The sequence below is a fragment of the Alternaria triticimaculans genome (genome assembly GCF_023758025.1).
Source record: "Alternaria triticimaculans strain BMP 0046 chromosome Unknown scaffold_2, whole genome shotgun sequence".
NCBI classification, from domain to species: domain Eukaryota; kingdom Fungi; phylum Ascomycota; class Dothideomycetes; order Pleosporales; family Pleosporaceae; genus Alternaria; species Alternaria triticimaculans.
Window position 1 is genome coordinate 1889574 of NW_026055959.1, and position 24125 is coordinate 1913698.

The 24125-nt window shown below is 53.4% G+C and overlaps 11 protein-coding genes across 11 annotated transcripts; 5 read left to right on the forward strand and 6 right to left on the reverse strand.

The window, feature by feature from the left end:
- Positions 1-261: 261 nt before the first annotated feature.
- On the forward strand, positions 262-1562 carry J4E78_002283 (uncharacterized protein; the record flags this gene model as incomplete). The annotated part of the gene is made up of 2 exons (XM_049362930.1): positions 262-1266; positions 1332-1562. 2 exons carry the CDS (start codon positions 262-264, stop codon positions 1560-1562), a joined length of 1236 nt encoding a protein of 411 aa, XP_049225522.1.
- A 65-nt stretch (positions 1563-1627) lies between these two features.
- Positions 1628-4333, reverse strand: J4E78_002284 (uncharacterized protein; the record flags this gene model as incomplete). The annotated part of the gene is made up of 3 exons (XM_049362931.1): positions 1628-2485; positions 2535-4169; positions 4229-4333. 3 exons carry the CDS (start codon positions 4331-4333, stop codon positions 1628-1630), a joined length of 2598 nt encoding a protein of 865 aa, XP_049225523.1.
- Positions 4334-4664: 331 nt separating this feature from the next.
- On the forward strand, positions 4665-6437 carry J4E78_002285 (uncharacterized protein; the record flags this gene model as incomplete). The annotated part of the gene is made up of 1 exon (XM_049362932.1): positions 4665-6437. The coding sequence occupies one exon, from the start codon at positions 4665-4667 to the stop codon at positions 6435-6437; it is 1773 nt and encodes a 590-aa protein (XP_049225524.1).
- An 821-nt stretch (positions 6438-7258) lies between these two features.
- Positions 7259-8421, reverse strand: J4E78_002286 (uncharacterized protein; the record flags this gene model as incomplete). Its single annotated transcript, XM_049362933.1, has 2 exons — positions 7259-8157; positions 8208-8421. 2 exons carry the CDS (start codon positions 8419-8421, stop codon positions 7259-7261), a joined length of 1113 nt encoding a protein of 370 aa, XP_049225525.1.
- A 750-nt stretch (positions 8422-9171) lies between these two features.
- J4E78_002287 (uncharacterized protein) lies at positions 9172-10104 on the forward strand (the record flags this gene model as incomplete). The annotated part of the gene is made up of 1 exon (XM_049362934.1): positions 9172-10104. The coding sequence occupies one exon, from the start codon at positions 9172-9174 to the stop codon at positions 10102-10104; it is 933 nt and encodes a 310-aa protein (XP_049225526.1).
- Positions 10105-10776: 672 nt separating this feature from the next.
- J4E78_002288 (uncharacterized protein) lies at positions 10777-13022 on the reverse strand (the record flags this gene model as incomplete). Its single annotated transcript, XM_049362935.1, has 5 exons — positions 10777-10893; positions 10943-11413; positions 11466-12743; positions 12798-12962; positions 13017-13022. The coding sequence occupies 5 exons, from the start codon at positions 13020-13022 to the stop codon at positions 10777-10779; spliced, it is 2037 nt and encodes a 678-aa protein (XP_049225527.1).
- A 614-nt stretch (positions 13023-13636) lies between these two features.
- J4E78_002289 (uncharacterized protein) lies at positions 13637-14587 on the reverse strand (the record flags this gene model as incomplete). Its single annotated transcript, XM_049362936.1, has 3 exons — positions 13637-13699; positions 13832-14329; positions 14390-14587. 3 exons carry the CDS (start codon positions 14585-14587, stop codon positions 13637-13639), a joined length of 759 nt encoding a protein of 252 aa, XP_049225528.1.
- An 895-nt stretch (positions 14588-15482) lies between these two features.
- J4E78_002290 (uncharacterized protein) lies at positions 15483-16070 on the reverse strand (the record flags this gene model as incomplete). Its single annotated transcript, XM_049362937.1, has 2 exons — positions 15483-15835; positions 15902-16070. The coding sequence occupies 2 exons, from the start codon at positions 16068-16070 to the stop codon at positions 15483-15485; spliced, it is 522 nt and encodes a 173-aa protein (XP_049225529.1).
- Positions 16071-17720: 1650 nt separating this feature from the next.
- J4E78_002291 (uncharacterized protein) lies at positions 17721-19109 on the forward strand (the record flags this gene model as incomplete). Its single annotated transcript, XM_049362938.1, has 2 exons — positions 17721-17849; positions 17904-19109. 2 exons carry the CDS (start codon positions 17721-17723, stop codon positions 19107-19109), a joined length of 1335 nt encoding a protein of 444 aa, XP_049225530.1.
- A 357-nt stretch (positions 19110-19466) lies between these two features.
- Positions 19467-22643, forward strand: J4E78_002292 (uncharacterized protein; the record flags this gene model as incomplete). The annotated part of the gene is made up of 3 exons (XM_049362939.1): positions 19467-19490; positions 19545-22434; positions 22492-22643. 3 exons carry the CDS (start codon positions 19467-19469, stop codon positions 22641-22643), a joined length of 3066 nt encoding a protein of 1021 aa, XP_049225531.1.
- Positions 22644-22943: 300 nt separating this feature from the next.
- Positions 22944-23881, reverse strand: J4E78_002293 (uncharacterized protein; the record flags this gene model as incomplete). The annotated part of the gene is made up of 3 exons (XM_049362940.1): positions 22944-23181; positions 23228-23625; positions 23675-23881. 3 exons carry the CDS (start codon positions 23879-23881, stop codon positions 22944-22946), a joined length of 843 nt encoding a protein of 280 aa, XP_049225532.1.
- Between the last annotated feature and the right edge of the window lie 244 nt (positions 23882-24125).

Here is a 24125-nt window from a genome sequence, read left to right on the forward strand (position 1 = left end):
ATTAATGTCCTAACCCAAAAGTTTGCTCAGAATGGATGTTGCTTCAAACTGTCGTCAAGTTGTGCCCGCACTTCTTTGACGTTCTTTCTGTGTTGCGCACTTCCAATATGGGCAAACAATTGCTTTGCATCTCGCCTTTAGCACTCATTATCTCAATCAGCCGATGCCATCTTTTCAGTTGTAACCTCATAAGCAAGACACGTGTCTAATTATCCGAAATCTCCCCCAGAGTCTTCTCGATAGATCACTGGAAGTCCCATCATGGCACGAACCAGAGCCTGCAAAGCGCGTTCTAGACCTCCCTCTCGCAGCCGCATCACCAAAGTGACCTCGGGACGTGGGTCTACAGTGGAGTCACTCCGTGCATCGACAGTATCCGTTGAAGATTACAAGGATAAGAGAGGTTACTTGCGCGACATCGACAGAGAAGAAAGCACCGTAAAGATCAAGCAAGAAGACGAAGATACAACAGAGACAAACGACAGAAAGATATCTCCGAAGAGACGGGCTCGAGAAGCCACACCAAAGACTTCTGTGGCGAAGAAACAAAAGTCCTCCCCACCTGCTTCCGTCACTCGTCTTACGCGCTCCAAGACTTTGCCTTACAGGAGAGAAGCGAGTAGTACCCGGTCTGATAGTGAGTCAGAGAGTGATATCGAGACCGACGCACGCACCAAGATGCGCTCCATCAACTCATCTCTTCGCCTATTACGCCCATATATGGCCTTCCAACTATCCATCTCTGGACTTTCGGGCAAAGCATACAACGCCGCACAAGCATCGATGAAGTCCGTCCTTGACGTCGCAGAGAACTTTGAGAAGCAGTGTGGTGGAGCTCTTGCAAGGGCACACGACAGCCTCAGCAGTAGCAGCAGTGTGGATTCTGAGGAGCGAGAGTCACCGAACAGACAAAAGCGTGGAGAAGAAAGACAAACATACAAAGTCGCGAAGCTTGGAGCAAAGAGAGACGAGGACGTGTTACCGAGGAAACAGCAGGAACTGAATGAACAGACGAGGAAGAGACTCGCGCAAGAGCGAAAGGGAAGAGGAAGGGCAAGACGAGATCCGAGCGAAGACGAAGACTCATCCGTCCATTCCTCTTCGCGTTCATCTTCCACCACGACCTCCGAAACCGCAACAGAAATAGCCAGTGACACCGAGGACGAAGCCAAATACCCGCCAATCAAGCTGCTCTCCGTATCGAGCACAACCTCAGTCTACGACTCGCTCCGCGCATCGACAACGGAATCTGGGGAAACTAGCTCGGTAAGCTCTTGCTTTGATTTGACTACTGCCATGACAGTAATGATGAGGCTGATCAATTATAGTAGGAAGGCGAAGAAAGCGATGTGATTGAACGCCGTGAGAAGAACGCATTGCGGCGGCAGAAAGCGAGACAGAAGAAGCGGAATGCGTGGAAGAGGGAAGAAGTCGAGTCGGCGAGCGAGGCAGAAACTGAAATGAAGCTGGTTGAGGAGATGGAAGAGGAGAGCACACCTGTAACGACGGAAAGTGATTGTAGAACGGAAGTCATGGTAGATTTCTGTCCGATAGCATGGTAATGGTGCTTCGACCATAGACCAGCATGATAAATATTTCCTTATTTTATCCGGCTTACAGGAAGCTATCACATCTTGATCCTGAGACCCGTGTTCCCTGTCCTTTCCGTGCCTGATCTCCCGCTGGTGGCACCCATGCTGTCTGCATCGCTATCCTCATCTTGATAGTCCTCCTGTTCGTCATCGATGCTGCCTAGTCCTAGCGTGCCAACCTTGAACGTGTTGCCACACCACTCATTAAATACGTCCGGATCCCAGACGCCATCTTCCCTTCCTTTGCCCTTGGCGCTCCTGTTGGCTCCATTTTGGTTGGAAAGAGATGGCGAGTATGACGAGTCGTACCAGTCTTCGTATGCTTGGGTGACAGATTCCATGACAGCTGCTACAAGCATCTCGCGTGTACGAGCGTCGGTGATGTATTCTTCCAACTTCGATCTCAGGAACGGCGTCTCATGCTCAATGTTCTGCCGGATCTTGCTCGTGCGCGCAGGAGCTTCACTCACAGGCACCTTTTTGTTGCCCTTAGTATCGATCGGTGCCGTCATTCTGGCGACGAATTGACCAGTAAAGTCATTAATCGCTTGGCGCAGGCGTGCATCCACTTCAGCTTTGGCATCCAACATGTTCTCTACGACCTTGGGTATCAAAAGACCGACGAGATTCCGCGGGTTGAAGAGGCCGCCCCGAGCACGCAGCTCCCAGAAAGTATTCGTGAGGCTCGCAAAATTGTACTGGACTTCAGTCTCCGGCGTGACGAACTCAATGTCGAAAGCTACGATTTGTTGTTTGAGGAGAAGGAGGTGCGATACGAGGAAGAGGGCGGCATCGGTGGGTGAGGCGGATTTAGCAAGCAACGTGCTAGCTTGCGCGAGAGAAAGCGTGGTGCTGTGGACGATGTGATGAGCCAGGTCATCGAATACAGAGGACTAGGAGCACGTTAGCATGATGAAGGGTAGGCGAGCTTCAAGGACTCACATGAACGAGCCTGTAGATCTTGCTGAGCAACCAAATCGCTTTGCGCAATGTAGGGTACCAGTCTTTGAAGGCAGCTTCGGTATTGAAGTTCCACCGCGCATCTGGATCGTCGTCTTCCACAATTGTAGGCGTCTTCGGCATCAAAGGGGTGGGCGGAACTTCGGACTTCGGCTGCTTCTTGCCAGACAAGACGGGTTGGTTTGACTTGGTCCCAGAAGTGGCGTGCTTCTTGTTCTTTGCAGGGTAGTCGAGGTCTTCTGGTTTAGGCTTGTATCTCTCAATGTCGTCTCGCAGGATCGCAAGCGATAGGAAAACCAATCGGTTTTGTGCATCTTGCAGTGCGGGATGTACAATGACAGAAAAGTCCAGCTTGTTCGCCTCAACCGGCGACTCCTCCTCTTCTTCCTCCATGTATCGTGTCTGTATCAGCGTGCAGAGTTCGCATAGCTTGAGTATCTGTGTCTCGTGGATGGTGCGCGGTCGCAGGTAGTCGTATAGAGGCTCGCATACAGCTTCGAGGAAGTCGTACAGTCCGCCGTCGCCCTCAAACCACTCTCGCCATAAGTCGCACTCGTCGAAACATATGCCACGAATATAGCTTATGCTGCTCCGCGCGAAAGCTACGAGATCCGTCGATGTGCTCGGAGCTTGTGCGATCTCTCCGATCTTTTTCGTAACGATGGGAAGTATGAGTCGGCCACGGGTAGCTGAGTAGCTCTGGTACAGCTCGTTCATCAAACTCTGGTATTCGGCTTCTCCACCTGGCGCTGCTCCAGCTGGCAGTACTGCCCGCTTTTGTATCTCGATGCCTATACTCTTCAGCTCCGGCGCGCCGACGCGGAATTTGGCATACAACAGTGCAGACATGGTGGTGTCGTTCAGTTGTCTATCCGCTATCCGCTTCGACACGTCGGCTGCGATTTCTCGAAGCGCTTCGGTGAAGTGGACGCGAATGAGGGTGAGGGCACGGGTGAGGAGCAGTCGGTATCTGGATCGGTGTGTTTCGGCTTCGCGATGCTTGGAATGCGCCTGCATGTACTCGAGGCAGCTGTCCAGGTTGGCCAGCATCTCCACGAATTCTTTACCCCGCACAATCTTTCCTGCTCCCGGAGCATTGAGCCGTTTCGTAGTAGGTTCGAGGTAGAGGTAGTATCGTAGATTCTGCTCCATATCGTCTGCGAGCTTCGTAATGCGCTTCTGGTCGTCGATGAGGCCCTCGCATTGTGTGCGGAAGGCGTTCGTCTGGGCTTCGACGATCTTGAAGGATTCGGAGAGGGAGGAGAGAATATCGAGGGTCGATGTCGTGTCGGAGATGATGTTCTCGAGGTGGTTTCGCGTTATGTGTAGTTGGTTCTGGTAGAGCCTGTACTCCTCGTGGCTGGCTTCGAGCAGCTCATCGCTGACACCGCCATACCAGTCGGCAAACTCCAGCTCGGTGGTGATGTCCTCACGTGACTTCTTTTTCTCGAGCGCCCTTTCCTTCTTCAGATGTGCCCGCACGACGGTGTAGAAGTCGCTGTACGACTTGGCGCGTCTGGCCACGGTGGCCGGTGGAGGGCCATTGAGCTTGCCGGGTCGGTCGTCTTCTGCTGTTTCCGCGATGGCCTCTGCGCGCTCGAAGTCAGCCTGACTCTCCTGCAAGTACAATCATCAGAAGTGCTCAAACGTACCCAGGCAGCGGATGGTGGGCTTACGTTCTCCTGTTTAAGCAGGCTCTCTCGGCGGCGGTGCTTGCCCTTCTCCTGGGGCTTGGCGGTGCGCGGCACAAAGGCAGTGTACCACGAGTCTGCCTCGTACATTCTGGCGCAGTTCGGGGGTTGGTGGGTTTGTTGTGTGTAGACAGGAAACACGACGCAGCTTCCACATGTCGGAGCTCGGTGATGCTCGTGGGGGTCCAGCAGGTGGTGCTAGGCCCAATTAGCGCTAGCACCATCTGTCAGTGTGGAGCAAGTCTAGAGCGTCATTGATCACGCAGCTACGATCTAGAGAAACTATCCAAACTGTCCAATTACCAATGCTCCAACCGTAATCGGACCTTCGATCGTGCTGCAAATGTTGCTCTCTTGATCTATCCAGACGCCCACGGGACGACACCTGCCACTACGAGCCCACCACCCCATATACCACACTATGCTCAGCACAAAGTGTGTAGCACGCGCGACCCTCCGAACGCCGCATGCCCCGCGAGTATGTAGGAACATAGCGACCAGACCCCCGCAATCACACGTCCGGACCGCATCCCATCCCTATGCACAACGACGACAGCAACACTTCGTCCGGTCCATAGCCACCGTCGGCGCGCTCTGGGCTACCGCCACGGCATATCAATGGTGCAATGGGGACTCGATCATACGAGATGCGCACGCGGAGGAACAAGAGGAACCAGAGCTGAAGTTCGAAGCGCCACGGCGGCAAGCAAAATCGGTCGACGACAATAGAAATATCATCAGCTCGCAGCATCTTCAAGTCATCAAGAGCTGGGAGAACCCTGGAGTTTACACATGGGGCTCTAACTCGGGCAAGGTCGTGGCACCCGACTCCGACGAAAAGTACATCAAGACACCGAGACGCTTGACCTTCTTCGACGGAAAGTTGTTGCGGGACATCAAGCTCGACAGAAACTTCGGCGCGGCCATTGACGAGAAGGGCGATCTTCTACAATGGGGCACCGCCTTCGCAAACGACGTCAAGGAGCCTACCAAGACTCTGACGGGCCATAACCTGACCTCCCTCGCCATCTCCCGCGATCGCATCATTGGCCTTTCCAAGAGCGGCTCCGTATACTCGATACCCGTTTCACAGGCGGAGCAGAAGGAAGGCCCAAAGCCGCCATCTACATCCTGGATCCCTTTTTGGAGTGGCTCCAACAACATCTCATATCGCAACCGTACACCTGAGAACCTCGGATGGAGCGAGCGCGTCACGGACATCTCATCCGGGCTAGAGCACGCGCTCATGCTCACCTCCTCTGGCCGCGTCTTCTCTTTCGCATCAGGCTCACAAGACTTCCCTAGCAAAGGTCAGCTAGGTATACCGGGTCTATCATTCGAGAGCCGTCCCACTGGCGCGTTCGACATTCCCCACGAGGTCACTACCCTCAAAGGATTCCCCGTCAAGAGGATCGCTACTGGTGACTACCATAGCTTAGTTTGCGATTCCGAAGGACGAGCTTTTACTTTTGGCGACAACACTTCCGGTCAACTTGGTTTCCCGTACAACGCTGAAGCGCAAAGCGTAGATGCGCCATCTCTACTCCCAACACAAAAGCTATACTCTGGCTCGCTAGGCAAGGTGACAAACGTCTTCGCGGGCGGGAATACGTCTTTCCTTGCTGTCGAAGCGACCAAAGGCAACAAGACTACTGCAGACACTTGGGCTTTTGGATTCGGTCTCACAGGTCAACTTGGTGTTGGTCGATGGGTGCACACGCAAGCCGATCCCGTCAAGGTTCCCGCCTTCTCCGGTCTTTTCGAGTGGGACGAAGCCAAGAACACTGCAATTCCGATACGTCTATTGAACATCTCAGTCGGCTCAACCCATGCCGCCGCCATCCTCGACAACGTTGCCAGCGTCGCTGTGACCGGTCGGTCGAAGAAGCTCACAGACAACGACACAAACTGGGGTCGCGACATTTTATTCTGGGGTAACAACGAATACTACCAGATTGGTAGTGGCAAGCGGAGCAACTTAGCTACACCAACATACATCCAACCACTTGACCAGGCCGCTGAGCAAGAGCGAGCAGCATCTGCGGGCGGTTTTGGGAAACAACTAAGAGAAAAAGAGATGCATCGTTTCCAAATCACACCACGGAACAAGGTCAAGGTCAATGGCCGCACAGTCGAATTCGAGCAAAAAGTGGAATGTGGACGAGGATGCACTGCCGTTTACTCTGCTGTTTGATCTACCAGCTACTGTTTGTGTTTTTTCTTGTACATATACCTCCGCCTTTTAGGGCGGGCACCGCAACGTTTGATGACATGTAAGAGTAGGTTGAAGGATAGGCTATTTCTCTCCCAAATCAAATCAAGAGTGTTTGATCATCAGAATCACACCATCACAACGATAACAAAATTTCCACATCTGTTAGCGTGTCTGTGTGACTAGTGTCGGGTATAAGCGTCGCCCGGACGGCTGCTGGCGTGCGCATGTCGTGGGTCCGTATACTCCACTATTCAATCAATTTGAGATTCGTAGGGAGTTGCGACACGCGCCGATGCGATTGGTGGCATTATTTCCATGCCGGAGAGTAAGAATAACGTCTCTGTTGTAAGAGGTAAAGATAGAACTATAGTTTGGTCCACGACACTTACCTACAAAATGTTGCCATGACAAGACGTGCTCGGAGCGATGGATTGAGGAGGGACACTAGAGATGTGGTAGTGGATTCGAAGAGGAGCTTTTATGGGGAGTAGCGGGAGAAAAGAGTAGTTATCGAGATGTTGAAATATGTGTGATTGCACCGACTACAAGCCTGTGTCGGTGACCTAACTAGCTGATGTGGGTATATGGTACAAGATGCGCGAAGCTACATGACTTTTGGTACAGATGATAACAATAATAAAAAAGAATAGCTCGCAAACTGGAGAAAAAACGTATAAACAAGAACGGCCTACGCTAGTACAAAAAGACAAGATTAGACAACCGAAAAACACGTACCCAGGCCGCCGAAGAAACTCCTCCGAGCTCGCCCGAGATTAAAGAAATTGGGGACGCAGAGTCGATCAAAGCCCCATTCGCTGGATCATTGCTCGTGACTCGGCTTCAGATAGTTCGTTGCCGTCGATGTTGATGCGACCTTCCTCGACTTGCGCGAGGTCCGGCTTGACGAGGCCTTCGTGGAGGTACTTGAGAAAAGATAGTAGCTTCTCTTCGAATTCGGCGTATGGATAGCGTTCCTGGGCTGCTTCTATCGCCTGTAGACTTGATTGCGCCCGACCGTTTGGTAGTAGTTCGTTGATGTATTGGCGCTTGATCCTGGTCCACTCGCAGTTCTCTTCGCGAAGATTACCTTCAGCACAGAAGAGTCTCCTCATTGCTGCCACGTCCGCTGGTTCTTCGGCCCATCGTTCGACGCCAGGGCAGCCATACGCGAAGATGGTGTTGAAAGCTTCGTCACCGTAAGCACCATTACGAAGATATTCGCCGATGATAGCCTGTAGCATAAACTGTGCTGCCAAGTCGAACCACTCAGCCGTTGGCAGCCAGTCGTCATCCAGGTTGACACGTGCGGCGGTAAGCTCGATGAAGACAGGGAGTAAACAGTGGAGCGAGGGCGTGCCTGCTACATCGGTCACCCACCTCCGCTGATCGACAGGCATTCTCAGTGCGGAGGCAAGAGCAGAGCGGTTTTCGTAAAGAGCGCCATCGGAGAGAGGAAAGTCCTTCTGCTGGTCGAAAGGGTCCTGGAGCGCAGAAGGATGCTGAGTTCGTTGCCGCCAGTACTCGCCACGGGATTTGTTCTGCTCGCGCAGACTGTTCAGTGACTCTTCGGTTGTCCAGGTCTCGTCGTGATGCAGCCGATGTGTGAAGATCAGGGCAAACTGCAACAAACGCGATCGAAACGACGCCTTGGCATCTAGGCGTCGGCCATGGTGTCTGTGCCCGAGGAATGTCCTCCAATCTGATAGTCGTGAGCACGTGATGCATTGCCGTAACAGGCGCAAGTCATACCAGCAGTCATGTTGACGAGCGCATTGGGCAGATCTGAATGGTATGGATCACTGCTCGATTTCCACTCAAAGACCAAGTCAATGGCCTTGTAGACAAGGAAATCTAAGATGGTGAGATCGACGTCGAATTGGTCTTCCTCTTCAGTCTCCATGCGCCGGGTCAGGTTCAGGTAGCCTTCCCTGGGGTGTCCGTTGCTGTCGTGTGTGTTTGCCATGGCTTGATGCAGGGCGCTGTAGGTGGGGAGAAGGGGGCGGGAGGCGGTCAACATGGAAGGTAGGGCGATATATAGGCAAGTGAATGACGGAAAGGACTGTACGAAGCAAAGGCTGGAGGGAGCTGAGGGAGAAAGAGCACGAAAGGCGTGATAGCAAACGGGTTATAGCAGAAGGATGCCCCCTCTAGACCCCACAGTTAGCCCACCCTGGAGGACAAAGACATTGGGCGGCTGGCTGGATGCAGGGTCGACTTCATGCGTCGTGACCCGAGAGTTTGTGTCGCTGCAGGGGGAGGTTCGCACGGCATGCGCAAGCGAGGCGAAGGAGTTCACGTCAAACAGACAGGCTGAGTCGCGGCGCAAAGGGCTCCACCAGCATCGGGTCTGAGCAACTGGAGGGGAGCGGAAGAGACCGCACCTGCATGGTGGCTGCCTGGCTGAGACGCCGGCGCCGTCGCAGTCGCGTCGGGCACGACTGGAGGGCGCGCGAGGCCGTGGAAAAATTATCAACCACGGCCAACTCCTGTTCGCATCCAGAGTGTCGCATGCAGCACGCAAGCGGCTTAGCGTGAGGTACCGATGGGTGAGCGATGGCGCCGGCCGCGTCTATCTCGCCCGCGGGCTGCTGCGATCGCCCATGCGCCGACGCCACCAGCAGCCAGCACCCCACACGCAGCACGCCGTCTCCCACACTGACACCTGCCTGGAGCTGGGAGATGCGCGCCCGTCCACGCCTGCCAGTGCGCGACAATGCTGCCCAAGAAGTGCTCCATCCTCCTGCCCTCGTACACTAACCTCAGTCCCCTCTACTACTCCCACGCTGGGAGCTGCGCAGGTCCCCAGCCGGGCAAGTCATGCCGTCATAGATTCGCACGTCCTGAGGCCGCAACACAGCGCCGCTCCTACGCCCAACACCAGGACGCGCCCGCCTACCGCGATGACGCAGAGCTGCTCAGGTGGCCGGACGCCGTGAAGCCGCACAAGACGCCCACGCCCTACCAGATCCTGAAGTGCCGCAAGGGCGACGCCTACACCAAGCACCGCTTCTATGCCCTCGTCAAGCTCTACCACCCCGACCGCTGCCATGCCGAGTCGGCCATCGCCCAGCTGCCCCTCCACGTGCGTCTCGAGCGCTATCGAATGCTAGTCGCCGCCCACGACATCCTCTCCGATGTCCAGAAACGCAAAGCGTATGATGCCTGGGGCCACGGCTGGGCCGGTCACCACCAGATGCCCATGGGCCCCCGTCATAACGACTGGCACTATGATCCACATCGCTGGAATACGGATCCGCGTACCAATGCGACCTGGGAGGACTGGGAGCGCTGGCACTACGAGAACGGCGGCGGCGCCAAGGACTCGGACGCCCGCACGATTCAGATGTCCAACTTTACCTTCATGGCCCTCATCTTCGCCTTTGTCAGCATAGGCGGCGTCGTGCAGGGCACTAGATTCAACACCTTCAACAACTCGGTCATAGAGCGGCGCGACCAGATCCACCGCGAGGCGAGTATGGAGTACAGCCGGAGCAGGAATGCCACTCTGAGCTCAAGTGGAGATCGCGACGAGCGCATACGCACCTTTCTTAATCACAGGGAGTCGACTATAGTCGGCGAGCAATCCTACCAGCGCTTACTCCCGCCCGCTGACACCTGCTCGCCTGACGAGATCAGGAGGCAGTAAAACGAGTAAAATGAGCACATTGTGGTGCCTGATAGATTTGCTATACCCTCCAGCACATTTTGGTGCTATATCGTACGACTGTTATTACTTCGCGGCATGAATGGAGCTAGGGCGTTCGGTTCTGTATGTATCATTCGGCAGGCGGCACATATGCGCGCGGCGGGCATATCCTAGCCCTCATGCGCTCAGACACCACGCAAATTCAACGACAATCACCAACAGCACCCCCGCCGTGCCTGTGATCGTGTACTCGTTTTTCTTCTTCCAGCACCCTGGCCGTCGATCGTAGTATGACGGCGGCGTAGAATATCGACACTGGCAATATATCGAAGATGATCTACGCCAGAAGCAGCATGGCTTCCGCGCTATCGTCTACACCTAGGGTAGCAGAGCCTCAAACACTGCTGCAACTGTGTCACGCGGGTCCAGTCCCCTAGATGATGTTCCAGCTTGGCAATAAGCGAGATATCTCAAGGGTAGGGTATATGACAAGTTTTATTACTACATGTATGCGAACGCATGAATGCTCGCGCCACCAATGCTCCATCTCAACGTTTACCGATGGCGATCAGTAATAACTTACGCGATTCTAGGTTTGCACCACCACCTGACATGCTCGCCAACAGCTGCACCTGCATCCACGACTCACCCCCTGCGCAATCGCCCCGCGACCTATGGTGTCGTTGACACGCCATTCCTCAAGTTGTCGAACTTGGAGTCGGGATACAGTAGCCAATTGGGCGATGACTCGATGCCTGCACCACTCCCGCCGCCCATCTTCTCGACAACCTTTATACGTTAGCAAACTCGTCTCCACTCTCAGACACCCACGACTCACGTTTGTCACGATGCTCCCGCTGTCATCTGTCCTGTCACCGCTGATCTCCCACCACATTGCGCCACCCAACCCTTGTTCTGCAATGTAGTCGACCTTCTTGAGCGCCATGGCCACAGTATCATAGCTGACGAACTCGCCACTCGCTTCGTCGTAGCTGTACGTTGCGCCAGCCTCTTCATCGTAGTACTCCTGTGCACCTGCAAGGGGCAAGTCCTTGAAGTCGTAGACGCCTCGCTCGAATGATCCGGTGCCGATGCCACTGAACGACGTTCCTAGACCCTGAGTGTTGGTGAAGGAGCGACCGTAAAGCGGCATGCCAAGATTGAGCTTGGAGGAAGGAACGCCCGCGGCGCTGTAGGCGGCCAGAACGGAAGCTGTATTGAAGGGCGTGCTCAGGGGAGTCGAGGTCGAAGGGTAAAGGTTCGATTGATGGCCAGTCTGATTATCCCAGGAGCCGGCGTAGTCGTATGCCTATTTTCGCGTTAGTTTATTTGTTACTGCATTTGGAGAGGCCAATACTTACCATCAGATTGATAAAGTCTGTGACCGCACTGATCTCTTTCAAGGGCAGGTGCTTGTAGTTCTTCTCTCCCGCCGGCGAAGCGATAGTCAAGAGGAACTTGGGCTTCAGCTCGCGTCCAGACTCATCCTCGTACACAAGCGTATCGGCATACTCATCCATCTGACTTCTGATCTCCTTCAACAGTGCGAGCAACTGCCCGCCTTGCTCCTTGTCGGTAGGATACTCCCAATCCACATCAATGCCATCGAAGCCATAGTCGCGAATCAACTCCACACACGAAGACGCAAAGCGTTGTCTGCCTGCACCCGTAGCCATAGGCCCATCCATGTGCTTGGCAACGTTTGTATACGTCCAACCACCTACACTGAGCAACACCTTCAAGTTCCTATTCTTCGCCTTGAGGATCTGAAGCTGCTTGATCGATCCATAGACATTGTTGCCCACGTCGTTCCAGGAATCAGTCGGGTAGTGCTTTTCTGCGTCGGCGTATGTGTCGGTGAGGAAGACGGTACCGTCGGGCTTGTTGTCAGCGAAGGAGTAGAGCAGGTGGGTGAGTCGCTCGGCGGGTATTTGCTGGGGTTGGAAGTTGCGTGCGTAGATGTCCCAGTTTCCGTAGTAGGCTACTGAGCGGTAGCCGGGGTGGGTGGGGATGTTGGGGTTGGTGGGTTCGGGTGGTGTGTCGCTTGCTGTGGGCTCTGGTGGGGGTATGGCGTATGATGGCGTGGCTGGGACTGAGGGCTGCGTGATCACATAGCTTGTGACTATGGATGAGGAGGGAACAACAAAGGTAGAGGCTGAACTTTGGGGTGGAGTCGTTGCGTATGAAGGCGTAGCTGAGACTGAAGGTTGCGTAGTCACATAGCTGGTGACTATGGACGAGGAGGACACAACCCAGGTCGAGGCAGAGCTTTGAGGAAAGTCGGATGTGCTAAAGCTAGCATAGTATTCGTTTGATGAGCTCGGCACTGTGGTGGGAACGGCAGAAGTTAGGATGGATGATGAGGAAACGACGAAGCTGTACGCTGAACTTTGAGGCAGACCAGATGTACCAAAGGTGGTGTAGTATTGGCTCGATGAGCTCGGCGTTGCGGTGGAGACGATAGATGTTAGAGCGGATGATGAGGAAACAACGAAGCTGTAGGCTGAGCTGTAAGGCAGACCGGATGTGCCAAAGGTGGTGTAGTATTTGCTCGATGAGCTTGGAGTTGCGGTAAAGACGGCAGATGTTGGGTAATACGACTGAGCTGTAGTCGAAGAATACGCGTAGCCACCAGGATACTGTTCCGCCGTCAGCATGATGAACGCCATAGAAGTAGATTGGCCTTCACTTACCAGAGCTTGTTCTAGTTTCGCATACTCTTGCTCGAGCTTTTCAACCCTGCGTTGCAGACATTCTCGATCACACTCGTCTTGCGTCTCCTGGGAAGAAGCGAGAGCAGTGAGTAGAAAGATGGTGGCGCATAGCCAGGTTGGTAATGATCGTGCGTACTGCTTGTACTGTCAGTCTCATGAATAACGTTCTCATGTCACTTCTGTTCTTCTCTAACATACCAGCATGTTTCGCATCACTGCACTTCAGTAACAGTCGTAGTAAACAAATGTATTATGTCCTTTGTTTCTGGATATCGGTTACAACGGGTGCCTCTCCGTTCTTAAAACATATCCCTCTCGCGCGTCGTTGCCCCATGCTCCCACCCTCCTCCTTTCTTATCCAGAACTTCCTCGTGGGATCTGCGATACTCGCATGCGTCTCAAGCGTTATTTACGACCTGTCTTAGTACCTTTGGGGCTTTTCGTTCCTTGGGTGGTAACCGTTGCGCATGCATGTTGTTGTCCGTTCTCGGAAAAGGGTCCCGCTTATTTTGGTAAGCAGGGACTTCAGTGAGTGGTTTGCGAGGTCGGTGCATGCAGGTACGCTATCTCAACGTGATAGAGACTAGCGTGGACTGTGGGAGATGTGGATGAGGTGGGTATGAATACACCATGATGCGCAGAAGTTAGGAGACGGGTTTGGGGCCGAGGATGGCTGGGTGCGGTTGTTTGGGGCGACGGGATCATATCCTAGACCCCCGTGGTGGGTATTGAACGGTACACAAGGCTGGTACCTGGCGATAGACCGGTTGTTATTATGTGTTCGCCTCCTGTGCGGCGGAGGTCTTCCCGGTCAACATCTACTCGGATCGAGGCCATGCATTTTCAGCCTCTGCTCCACCGCCTTCTTCGTCTTCCTCCTCCTGAAAACCAGCACGAAAATTACCACTGTCAGTAATGCAGCGCAGGCCTGCACAATACCAACATACCAACTCGCACTCTGCACACTGCGTTAGCAAGCCCTCTTTTCAAACCCCTAAAAATCATCCACTTACCTGCACATTACAATAATTACCAAAGTCAATGTCACCCACGAACTCTTTTTGAATTGCCCTCGCACCAGAACTACACGTCCAGCCCCAAAGGTCATCGCTCTTCCCATTTTTATCCTTCTCGGTGCGATACACAGTAGCGGCTACACACCATACAATGAAGTTCCCCAGCATATTGACCCAGCTAAAGGTACTCGTGACAACAGCGGCTACGTTGGCCTGTTCAATACCACACTTGTACGAAAAGATCGTTGCGAAGTTGAGTAGTACAGAGACGGCCGAGACGCCAAAGTACATGTATGTTGGCCATGCCCGTGTATTCTTCGCCCAGGGCGTGCGTAAGATATTCTCGCCACTGGGTAGTCGGACAACGCGGTGAATGTTGCGCGTGCTGAGAAACTTGTGTAGGGTAAGAGCCATGAGGACGAGAACTGCGATAGAGATGAAGAGGGCGAGGGAGCGCGATATAACGCGTAACTTCCGGATACGTATCTTGAGGTCCTGGTGTGTATATTAGTATCACTGGTGCTCGCTTGCAGGACTTCTTTGTTGGGGGCGTACCCTGTCTTCGTTTGCCGCTTCTTTGAGCTCCTCAAAATCGCCATGAGGTAGCGGTTGACTGTACTGTGCGCTAAGATCGTCGGTAGCCAATTGAAGTGTGATCGCAGGTATTGGCCTATTATAAGAGAACTTGGAAGAAGTCATGGTCGATGGTAGCAAGTGTTGTAGGTCTTGCTCCTGCGAGGGGCGTTGAGGCATAGTATGTATGCGCAGTCATTGGATATTTGTTGAACGCAACAAAGAATTTCGTGTGTCCCTTTTACAACATGTCGGAAGTCATGTAGATAGTTGGGGTGGCTTTCAAGTTGGACATGGGGGTTTCCCAATTTGTACCGAGATCTTCGTGGTGATCTCCGTGTTGTTACATCAGCAGCCTCAGCTCCTCCAGCTCCAAACATTAGTCGATTGATAGTTCCGCCGATCGCGCCGTAATGTATCAGCACAGCTGAACTGCAGTGCTGATGACGTGCCGCTTGTGGCTGCGGTTGACCGTAAGCGGTATCGTGGTCGTGGCTGAGCTGATCCTGATTCGCCGAGTTGCCCACAGACTGTGCTTAGTGATGATGTCGCTATTCTGGGAATTGGTTGCCGTCGGTATGTTTACGTTGCATGTCGCTGTTCATTTGAGGACTTCATGCTCGAGCTGGGCTGTCCATCGGTAAGATGGCTTTACGCCCCTTCCGGCAAGTGCAGCACAAGATCGGAAAGAGCATCAGCCCATCAGTCGCTGCATTTCCTTGGATCTGCTTTATTCTTATGTGAGAACTAGCGGGTCGCTGCACCTCGAACACGAAGGTAATTGAACAGGTGCGCTGCAGTCTACATTAGCACGGAAAACGAAGTTGCCAGAATTCTAAGATAATGGCGACCCTGACGTAATTTTTGGTGTCCAGTGTGGGAGGTAATTATTGAGATTCTCTTTTTCAAACAGGGTGGCTGTTCAAGCCGCAGCCGGTCTTAGATGGATTTGATTGTGTTGCATTCAGCGACCTGTCCATGAGCGCATGGTACAACTTTTCCCAGCGTCATGCTGAGATGATTGCAATATTGCATAGCACTGGTTCTCCCTCGCATAATCCCGTCAGAGGTGCAGCTATCGCTGGAGGACGGACTGCTGCGTGAGCCATTCCTCAAGTTTCTTCTGTGCGTCTTTGTCCACCAGACAAAACTTGATGGTACCCATCTCACTCATTCCCTCTTGCTCGACGGGTACACGGTCCAGGTCGGCAACCTCTTTCACTTTCTCTGCAGTGTTCAACAGTCCTCCCAATCTGAAAAGAAGCATCATTTCCCCATCAGCACCAGAGGTTGGTATGAAGGCGCTCTGGCTCTTGAAGACTTTGAGGAGGGAAAGATTATGCTCATAAGCCTCGCGATCGTAGCCTATAGCTTCTTTTTCGGTCTGGACAAGTTCCCAATGATCGTTGGTAATTCGCTCCCGGGTGACTGTAGAAATGCATCAGTACATGACAGTTCCACATTTGATAACCAGGACCAGGCGGTGTCACTGACCATCACCGCGTTGATCACTGATCAGACGGACAGCTTCGATTCGGGAATATCCAAAGAGTCGCATCCAGCGCTCGATAGTTTCCGATGTCGGGTATTGGGAAGCAATCTGCGCGTCAGAGGCTGATGCTGCATGCGCCATGCGCTCCAATTCGTCCCAACCAGCGTCCATAGTCGTGTAGCTGAAGTAGATTCTTCAAAGGTTGACTTGCGTGGTGCGATGCGCAATGATGCCGGGCGCGTGCGCGAGGTGGTGCTGTGGGCACCAAAGTCGGCTATTTATGGGTTTCAGGCTGCTTTCACATCGCGCCTGGTGATCTTGGTGTGACGCGCAGCTTCAGTCTCAACAGGTAGAGTGGTCGTTCTTTCCATGGTTTGGGTGAGGGAGTCACGACTGGAGCGACTCACCACCTGGGCAGCACGGAACCATTCCGGGCTCACTAGGCCGTGTTTGGGACTTTGCGCGAACGTACCAGACTGTAAGAAATCATGACTCAGCTGCCCGCGACACTGGTGTGGTCTTCTACTTCGCTAACAGAACATCTTTTCGTGGTACGTGTGCGCGACCGAGAACAGTGGAGAGCCTGCATCGCCATTTGGGCGCTCATCAAAGCGGAGGAGGTTACAGGGTACGAACAGATAAGGGGAGAGTCAACGACTGAACTGCTGGAACAAGATCAAGCGGGTAAACGCTGTATATCGAAGATTCCTGCGATGGATGCCTAGGTGTTATCGGAAGCAAATATCCCCCTCATCGGGGACAAGCGACCACGCGCGTCGGGAATGGCCTGTCTTCTTGGTGGCATCTCGCAAGTTTCACCAGCTTCGGACTCCTTGGCAGCCAGATGCGCGCAGTACTCGCACGTTTGCAGGCTGCAACCTCATCCTTCTGCACAATTACACGCGCTGCTGCTGCGAGTCGCTACGAGACAGGCGTCTAGACACACGGCTTATCGAGTAATCAAGAAACGTTGCAAGTGGATCCATTCTATTGTAAAAGATGGCACTTTACTCCTAAGCGACCCTCAGTTGCGCCTGAGCTCTTTAGCCTCCGACGCAACGGTCGCACAACCATAATTACCGAGGCGTATTGCACGCGAGAAATGGACAGAATTCGTCCGAGTAAAAAGTACGACTTCGCCAGAGCCAAGATGTCCGATGCAAAATGCGGGGAACGCGTGGCATCTCCATGGACAGCAGACCCAGTGGACTGGAAGCAGAATACCCGTAGTCAAAAACGAACTCGGAGGTCATAACTATCCGCTCCCGTGTGCGAACAGGGCGCGATACGGTTCCGAGGAACTAACGCCTGTGAACATGTGTACGCCTCGTGGGTCTGGCTCCTCTTTATCCTTGCGGCAGTTCATGTGAATGGCTGTTGCAGCGGAAGCGCCACAGGGACCCTGGCGCGTTGGTAGTGCGATTGAGTTCTATACCTAGATACTTAAAAGGGTCAATCCTTCTCGAGAACTTCTCCCCAACAGACGAAAGCTGCCACGGCTGCGTGTTCACCTCACATAGTTCTGTTACCAACATGCACAACTCCATCCTCTTAGCCGCTTGGGCTGGCATTTCTTTTGTCCTCTACAAGATCATCTCCTCGATCATCATCTCGCGTCGCCATGCTGCTAGAGCACGTCAATTGGGCTGTTTGCCTGCCCCTGAGACTCAGCAGTCTCCATTCGATCCCCTTGGACTCCAGAATGTTGCCAAAATAATGAAGGCGGACAAACAGTCCCGTATACCGCAGTATTTGAAAGGTCGCGTTGATGATGCGTGCGCGAGGGAAGGCAAGATCGTCAACACATTCCATCAAAAGATCATGGGCGCAGAGGGATACTTCACAGTGGAACCAAGGAACATCCAGGCTATACTGGCCACGCAATTCAAGGACTACGGGTTAGGAGAAAGGCGAAACGGGAACTTTGCTCCACTACTCGGCCATGGCATTGTAAGTACTATTCTCAGGAATGCGACAAGAACGTCAGACGCTGACATCAAGCAGTTTTCCAGCGATGGCGAGCAATGGGCGCATGCGAGGTCATTACTTCGGCCACAGTTCGCTCGCGACCAAGTCAGCGACTTGGACCTTGAGGAAGAACATATGAAGAACATGATGCGCGTACTGCCTACCAACTCAGACGGCTGGACAGATGTCACGGACCTGAAGCCGCTTTTCTTCCGCCTGACGCTCGACAGCGCCACAGAGTTCCTCTTTGGCGAGAGCGTTGACTCTCAGCTCGCATCCCTACCCGACTACAAGTCTAGTAAGCCCCCAATGGCTGTCAACGAACAAGACTTTGCCACGTCCTTCGACCAGGCGCAGAACACCATTGCCCAAGCTAGCCGTCTCGGAGAGGCCTACTGGCTCGTATACGACAAGGCGTTCAAAGACCACTGTAAACGCTGCCACGACTTCATTGATCACTACGTCCAACTGGCATTATCAAAGGAGAAGGGTACTACCCAGGAGAAGTCACATGGCAAGCAAAAATACGTCTTCCTTGATGGACTTGCAGAGTCTACCCGCAACCCCATCGAGCTTCGCGAACACCTGATATCGATTCTACTAGCCGGTCGCGACACGACGGCATCGCTACTGTCGTACGTCTTCATGCTCCTTTCAGAGCACCCGGAAGTCTACAACGCCCTACGCAGTGTCGTGTTGGAAACTTTCGGCACCTATTCGAACCCCAAGAACATAACATTTGAGTCGCTGAAGTCATGCAACTATTTGCAGTGGGTTTTGAACGAGACTCTGCGTCTGTACCCTGTCGTCCCTGTTGATGGTCGCCGTGCCCTCAAGGATTCTACCCTGCCCATGGGCGGCGGTCCAGATGGCACAGCACCTCTCTACGTCAAGAAGGGCATGCAAATAGACTACAGCGTATACATCATGCACCGTCGAGCTGATCTCTGGGGTCCCGACGCTGAGGAATTCCGACCCGAGCGCTGGAATGGAAGGAAGAGTGGATGGGAGTATCTTCCTTTCAACGGCGGCCCAAGAATTTGCATCGGGCAGCAGTTTGCCCTGACAGAAGCTGGATATGTCGTCGTAAGGTTGATGCAGAGGTTTGAAGCGATTGAGGGTGTTGGTAATACTTGGGAACCGAAGGAGAAGGGTGGTATGGGTTATGTCAGGAATGGGCTCAGCTTGACGACATGCCCCGCGGATGGTGTTAAGTTAAGGTTGAAGGAAGCCAAGGAGTAAGCTGGTTGTAGATAGATTGGTGGATTATGATTAGAAAATGTTATCCTTCCGTACCTCTATTGAATGATGCGACGAGATTGTACCAAGCATCTCGACAATACTGCAGTTGAACATGTGTATTGCTCGTTCGGCTGAACGCTGTGTCCACCCTCATCATTTTATCCTCCGATGTCAAAAGCAGCGCGTCCGTGATACTAATTCTAAGTCGAGGCGTGCAACTGAAGAGCGTGGCCAATCCCCCAGACTGTGGCGCGGCGCTAGGACCGACGGGCGAGGCAAGGATCCGTCGGCGGGACATTTCCAAACTTTTGATGCACTCCAACATCTTCGAACCCAACACGCACCACATCGCCCAATATGCGGAGAGCGCGTGGACTTCGGGTGAGGAAAAGCAAAGCCAATTATCAACAAACACATTCTGACTAACAATGGCAGGCTTCTTCAACCCGCGACGTTTGCATCTTCTGCGCCACTCGTCAATTGGCCATCTCGAATACGCTCGCTACATCATCATCGGACGCTACACAACGACGGCAACTCAACTCATCTAGTAGAGCCCCGCAATCGGCGGAGGCCATCCTATACAAAGATGCCAACGAGCGCAAGGAGCCAATGTCGCAGGCACAGCGCATGCGGCAGGCGCTGGCCGCCAGCGCCCCTCAGCCGCAATCACAAGGAGGCTTCATGTCGCCGGCAGAGAGGATGAGAGCATCATTAGCACAAGCACCTCCGCAGCATCAATCCCAAGCGTCACGGCAATTCCCACCAGAGCGACGCGCAATGAACAGAGGCGGTCCTTTCGATGGGCCGGGGCGGAACCAGAGCAGAGACCGATTTGCACCTGGTGTACGGAGGACGACCGGCAACGAGCGTGGCAATGACTATCGACCTCCGCCCCAGAATCGCTATACCGTCAATATGGACTCGAGACCACAGGTCAACACCCCGGCATTTGGCTCCGGTCACCTTAGACGACGAAACGACCCACAGCCCGAACGCTCCCCGTTCGGATTAGACGACCGAAGATCACCACAGGCTCCTAGACCTGCACCACAAAGAAAGATGCTGGATCAAGATGAGATATCAAAGTTGTTGGGGAATGCGGCGTCGAACTCAACCCCGAAACCCTACACACCACTTGCAAGGGACATAAATGCACAGAGGACATGTTTCCACTGTGGATCGAAGGAGCACGCGAGCAATATGTGCCCATCAAAGCCGGTGCTCCGCGAGCCTCAACGGCAGGAACAACCAGCACAGAAAACGGCCATGTATACACCACCACAACGTTACAAGGAATCGATATCGGATGCTGCAGAAGCCTGGGCGCAGAAATCGAAGGGCAATTTGGACATTGAACAGTCGGCAAGATGGCAGATAGAAGAGGATAACAGGCGACGCAACGACGTGGACAGCGAGAGAAGGCGAAGTCGCTTTGCCTTTGACGAGCCGGATGAGTCCAAGAACCGATACGAAGAGCCCGCGCGAAGGCAGGGCGGAAACAAGGGCAGGAGCCGGCGCATACAACGGGACGAGGAGGACGATGAAGACCGGCCACACGTCAGCAAGCAAGAACGCAAGCGGTTACGGGCTGAGGCGAAGAAGGCAGCGCAGTCAGCAAAGGCCGGTCCTACACCGATCTCATTACCAGAGTACATCAGCGTGGCCAACCTTGCGGGTGCCCTTAGGTTGAGAGTAGAAGACTTTGTGCGAAAGTTGGAAGAGCTAGGGTTTGAGGATGTACAGAATGATCACATTCTGAACTCGGAGCATGCTGGCCTTATCGCGCAGGAGTACAACTTTGAACCGATCTTCCAGGCACAGGAAGATGATGGCGACCTCTATCCCGCAGCACCTCTTGAGCCTGAGGCCTACGCCGAGCTGCCTGCTCGACCACCTGTTGTCACCATTATGGGTCATGTTGATCACGGCAAGACGACTATCCTTGACTATATGCGTTCGACTAGTGTGGCGGCTACCGAGTTTGGCGGCATCACACAGCACATTGGTGCGTTCAGTGTGCCACTGGCAAACGGAAAGAAGATCACGTTCCTCGACACGCCCGGTCATTCTGCATTCGAGACGATGCGCGCTCGTGGAGCCAACGTTACCGACATTGTCGTCTTGGTCGTTGCTGCGGATGATTCTGTCATGCCTCAGACCGTCGAGGCGATCAAGCACGCACAAGCGGCAAATGTGCCTATGATTGTCGCCATCAACAAGATTGACAAGGCGCAAGCTGACCCAGATGCCGTCAAACTTGATCTCGGTCGTCATGGTATCGAGATTGAGGACTTCGGAGGTGACATCCAGGCTGTTTGCGTTAGTGGAAAGACAGGACAGGGCATTCCCGATCTGGAAGAGGCCATTTCAACACTATCGGAGATGCTGGACCACCGCGCTGATCCTGCAACTTCCGTTGAAGGATGGGTTCTCGAGGGCACCACAAAGAAGTCCGGACGTGTGGCTACTGTTCTGGTCCGTAGCGGTACCCTTCGCCAAGGAACAACGCTTGTCGCAGGAACTACCTGGACACGCGTGCGTACTCTACGCAACGAGGCTGGTGCTGTCGTCAAGGAAGTCGGGCCTGGCATGGCTGTTGAGATCGACGGCTGGCGTGATCAACCCATCGCTGGCGACGAAGTGCTACAAGCACAAGATGAACAGCACGCGAGCTCGGTGACCGATCTTCGTAACGAGAAGGTCGACAGAGAGCAGATGGCGCGCGACATGGAAGCCATCAACGAGTCTCGCCGCCTAGAGGCCGAGCGTCGTGCGGCCGAAGAAGCAGCTGCCAAGGCTCTCGAGAATGGCGAGGAAGCTGAAGTCGCTGAGGAGAAAGAGGCTGGTCCGGAGGTCGTCTCCTTCATTATCAAGGGAGACGTATCTGGCTCTGTTGAAGCAGTCATTGACTCTGTCTCAGCACTCGGAAACGCAGAGGTATCTACGCGCATCCTCCGCCACGGTGTTGGCGCACCCTCCGAATTCGACATCTCGCACGCCGCCGACGCAAAGGGACATGTTATCAACTTCAACACCACAATTCCTGGACACGTTGCCAAACTAGCAGAAGAGAAGGGCGTCAGGATTCTTGACAGTAACATCATCTACCGCGTAGTCGAAAACGTCAAGGATTTGCTATCCGAGAAGCTTGCACCAAAAGTCATCCAGAAGGTCACGGGTGAGGTGGAAATCGCAGCCGTTTTTGAGATTGGCCTTGGTGGCAGGAAGAAGATGAAGGTCGCGGGAAGTAAAGTCAGGAACGGTGTTGTCGATAGGGGTTCCAAGGCTAGAGTACTCCGTGGCGACAAGATTGTCCATGATGGTAAGTCATTCCCCACGTTGTTGTGTAAATGAAGCATATGCTAACGAAGATTGTTAGGCGTGATCGAGTCGCTCAAAAACCAGAAGAAAGACGTCGAGCAAATGCGCAAGGATACCGAGTGCGGTATTTCGTTTGAAGGCTGGGAAGACTTCAAGGTGGGTGATCGCATCCAATGTTATGAAGAAAAGTTTGAGAAGAGGAACTTGTAAGATAGTGTATACTATGTACATAGAGTAGCGTGGGGCGGTTTGGGTTGAGGGTTTGATAACTACCCTTCTTCGTGTATATATGTAGATGTATGGATATGTAACTATCAATTATCCCAATCACGCAAGATATGATCATGGTGCAGGAATCGGTCTGCCGCCACCCGCGCTTGTGATTTGGATATCATCACTGAAACCGTATTCAAGGTACTCTAATGCGTTCGTCATTATCCTATGCCTTATTGTACTATGACACCCTGCCACTTCCTGTTGCAGACATGCAACCTTTTATATTCTGCCCTCTTAATGCTCGCCAACGTGTTTCCGTAGCTTGGCCCCCGTCCATAATACCGGCGCAAAGTGTGTCGACATATTAAAGCTGAACAGCGACACAAACCACAGTATGGCCATAACGGCGACTGGGACGAGGAGGAGCTCAGTGTGGTGGAGGAAGGGCAGTTCCTTGTAGCCCAAGAAGGTGATGATGAAGTAGTAGTTCAATGCGGCGAGGTAAAGTGTGTTCGAAAGGAGTAGCGAAAACCTAGACATGTCAGCGCATATTCTGATACTGTAAGTTAAGAACATACCAATGGTGTGTGCCTATGAGTGGCATGCACAGGAACTGCACAACGTAGAGGAACACCCAAACCGGCACAAAGGCCCGGGTGGCAACATCCCAGCAGTACCCAAACTCGAGTTCTTCTTTACCCGAGTCTTCTCCTAGGTTGTACAGTCCCCTCCTTCGTCCTGGTAGCAGTGTGTTGTCCGGGCCTAATAATCGGCCGACCAGGAAGAAGAACAGCGTCGCTATCAATAGCGAAAGCAGCAAGAAGTGCCCGAAAATGAAGACCATGGTTATATGTAGGGTCTGTGTAAAGCCATCGGCGTATGCGAAGCCCCATGCAAGTGATGTGAGGGTCAGGAAGAAGGAAAGCAGGTATGTGAACGACGGATCGGGGCGGTGGTATGTCTTGGTAGTTTGTTTCTACACGCTGTTAATCACATATCTTCACACAGAGACCAGGAATACATACATGGTAGTATATCTGTCGAAACACCTTCTTGGGTGCTATTATCAGGCTCATGATCTCCCATATGGCCATTTCAAAGTCCATCTGGGGGAATTTGAACATGCGCTTGAAGAAGCGCGGCATCTTGATCTCATTCCGCCGTGTCGATGGGGTCGAGCCAAAGTTTGAAGGTCCGCCCGTCGGCCTTGGGAGTGATATGTGCGGGTTCATGTTGGGCGTGCTTTGTGAGCTGGTGGCCGTCTATAGGCAGCTGTCGAGTGAAGGCGCGACGCCGGAAATGGAGATACTCGAATGCGCGTCAGGTATTGGTGTCACCGCGAGTCCCAGACTTCCATTGTTGGAGGGGCGCGTCAATCGTCCGGTGGTTTAGTGAATGGTGGCTATGTGTTCGGTACCTGAGCGATGACGCCGCCGTGTGAGCTAGCGCCAAGAACGAGGCTGACAGGCTCCGCCG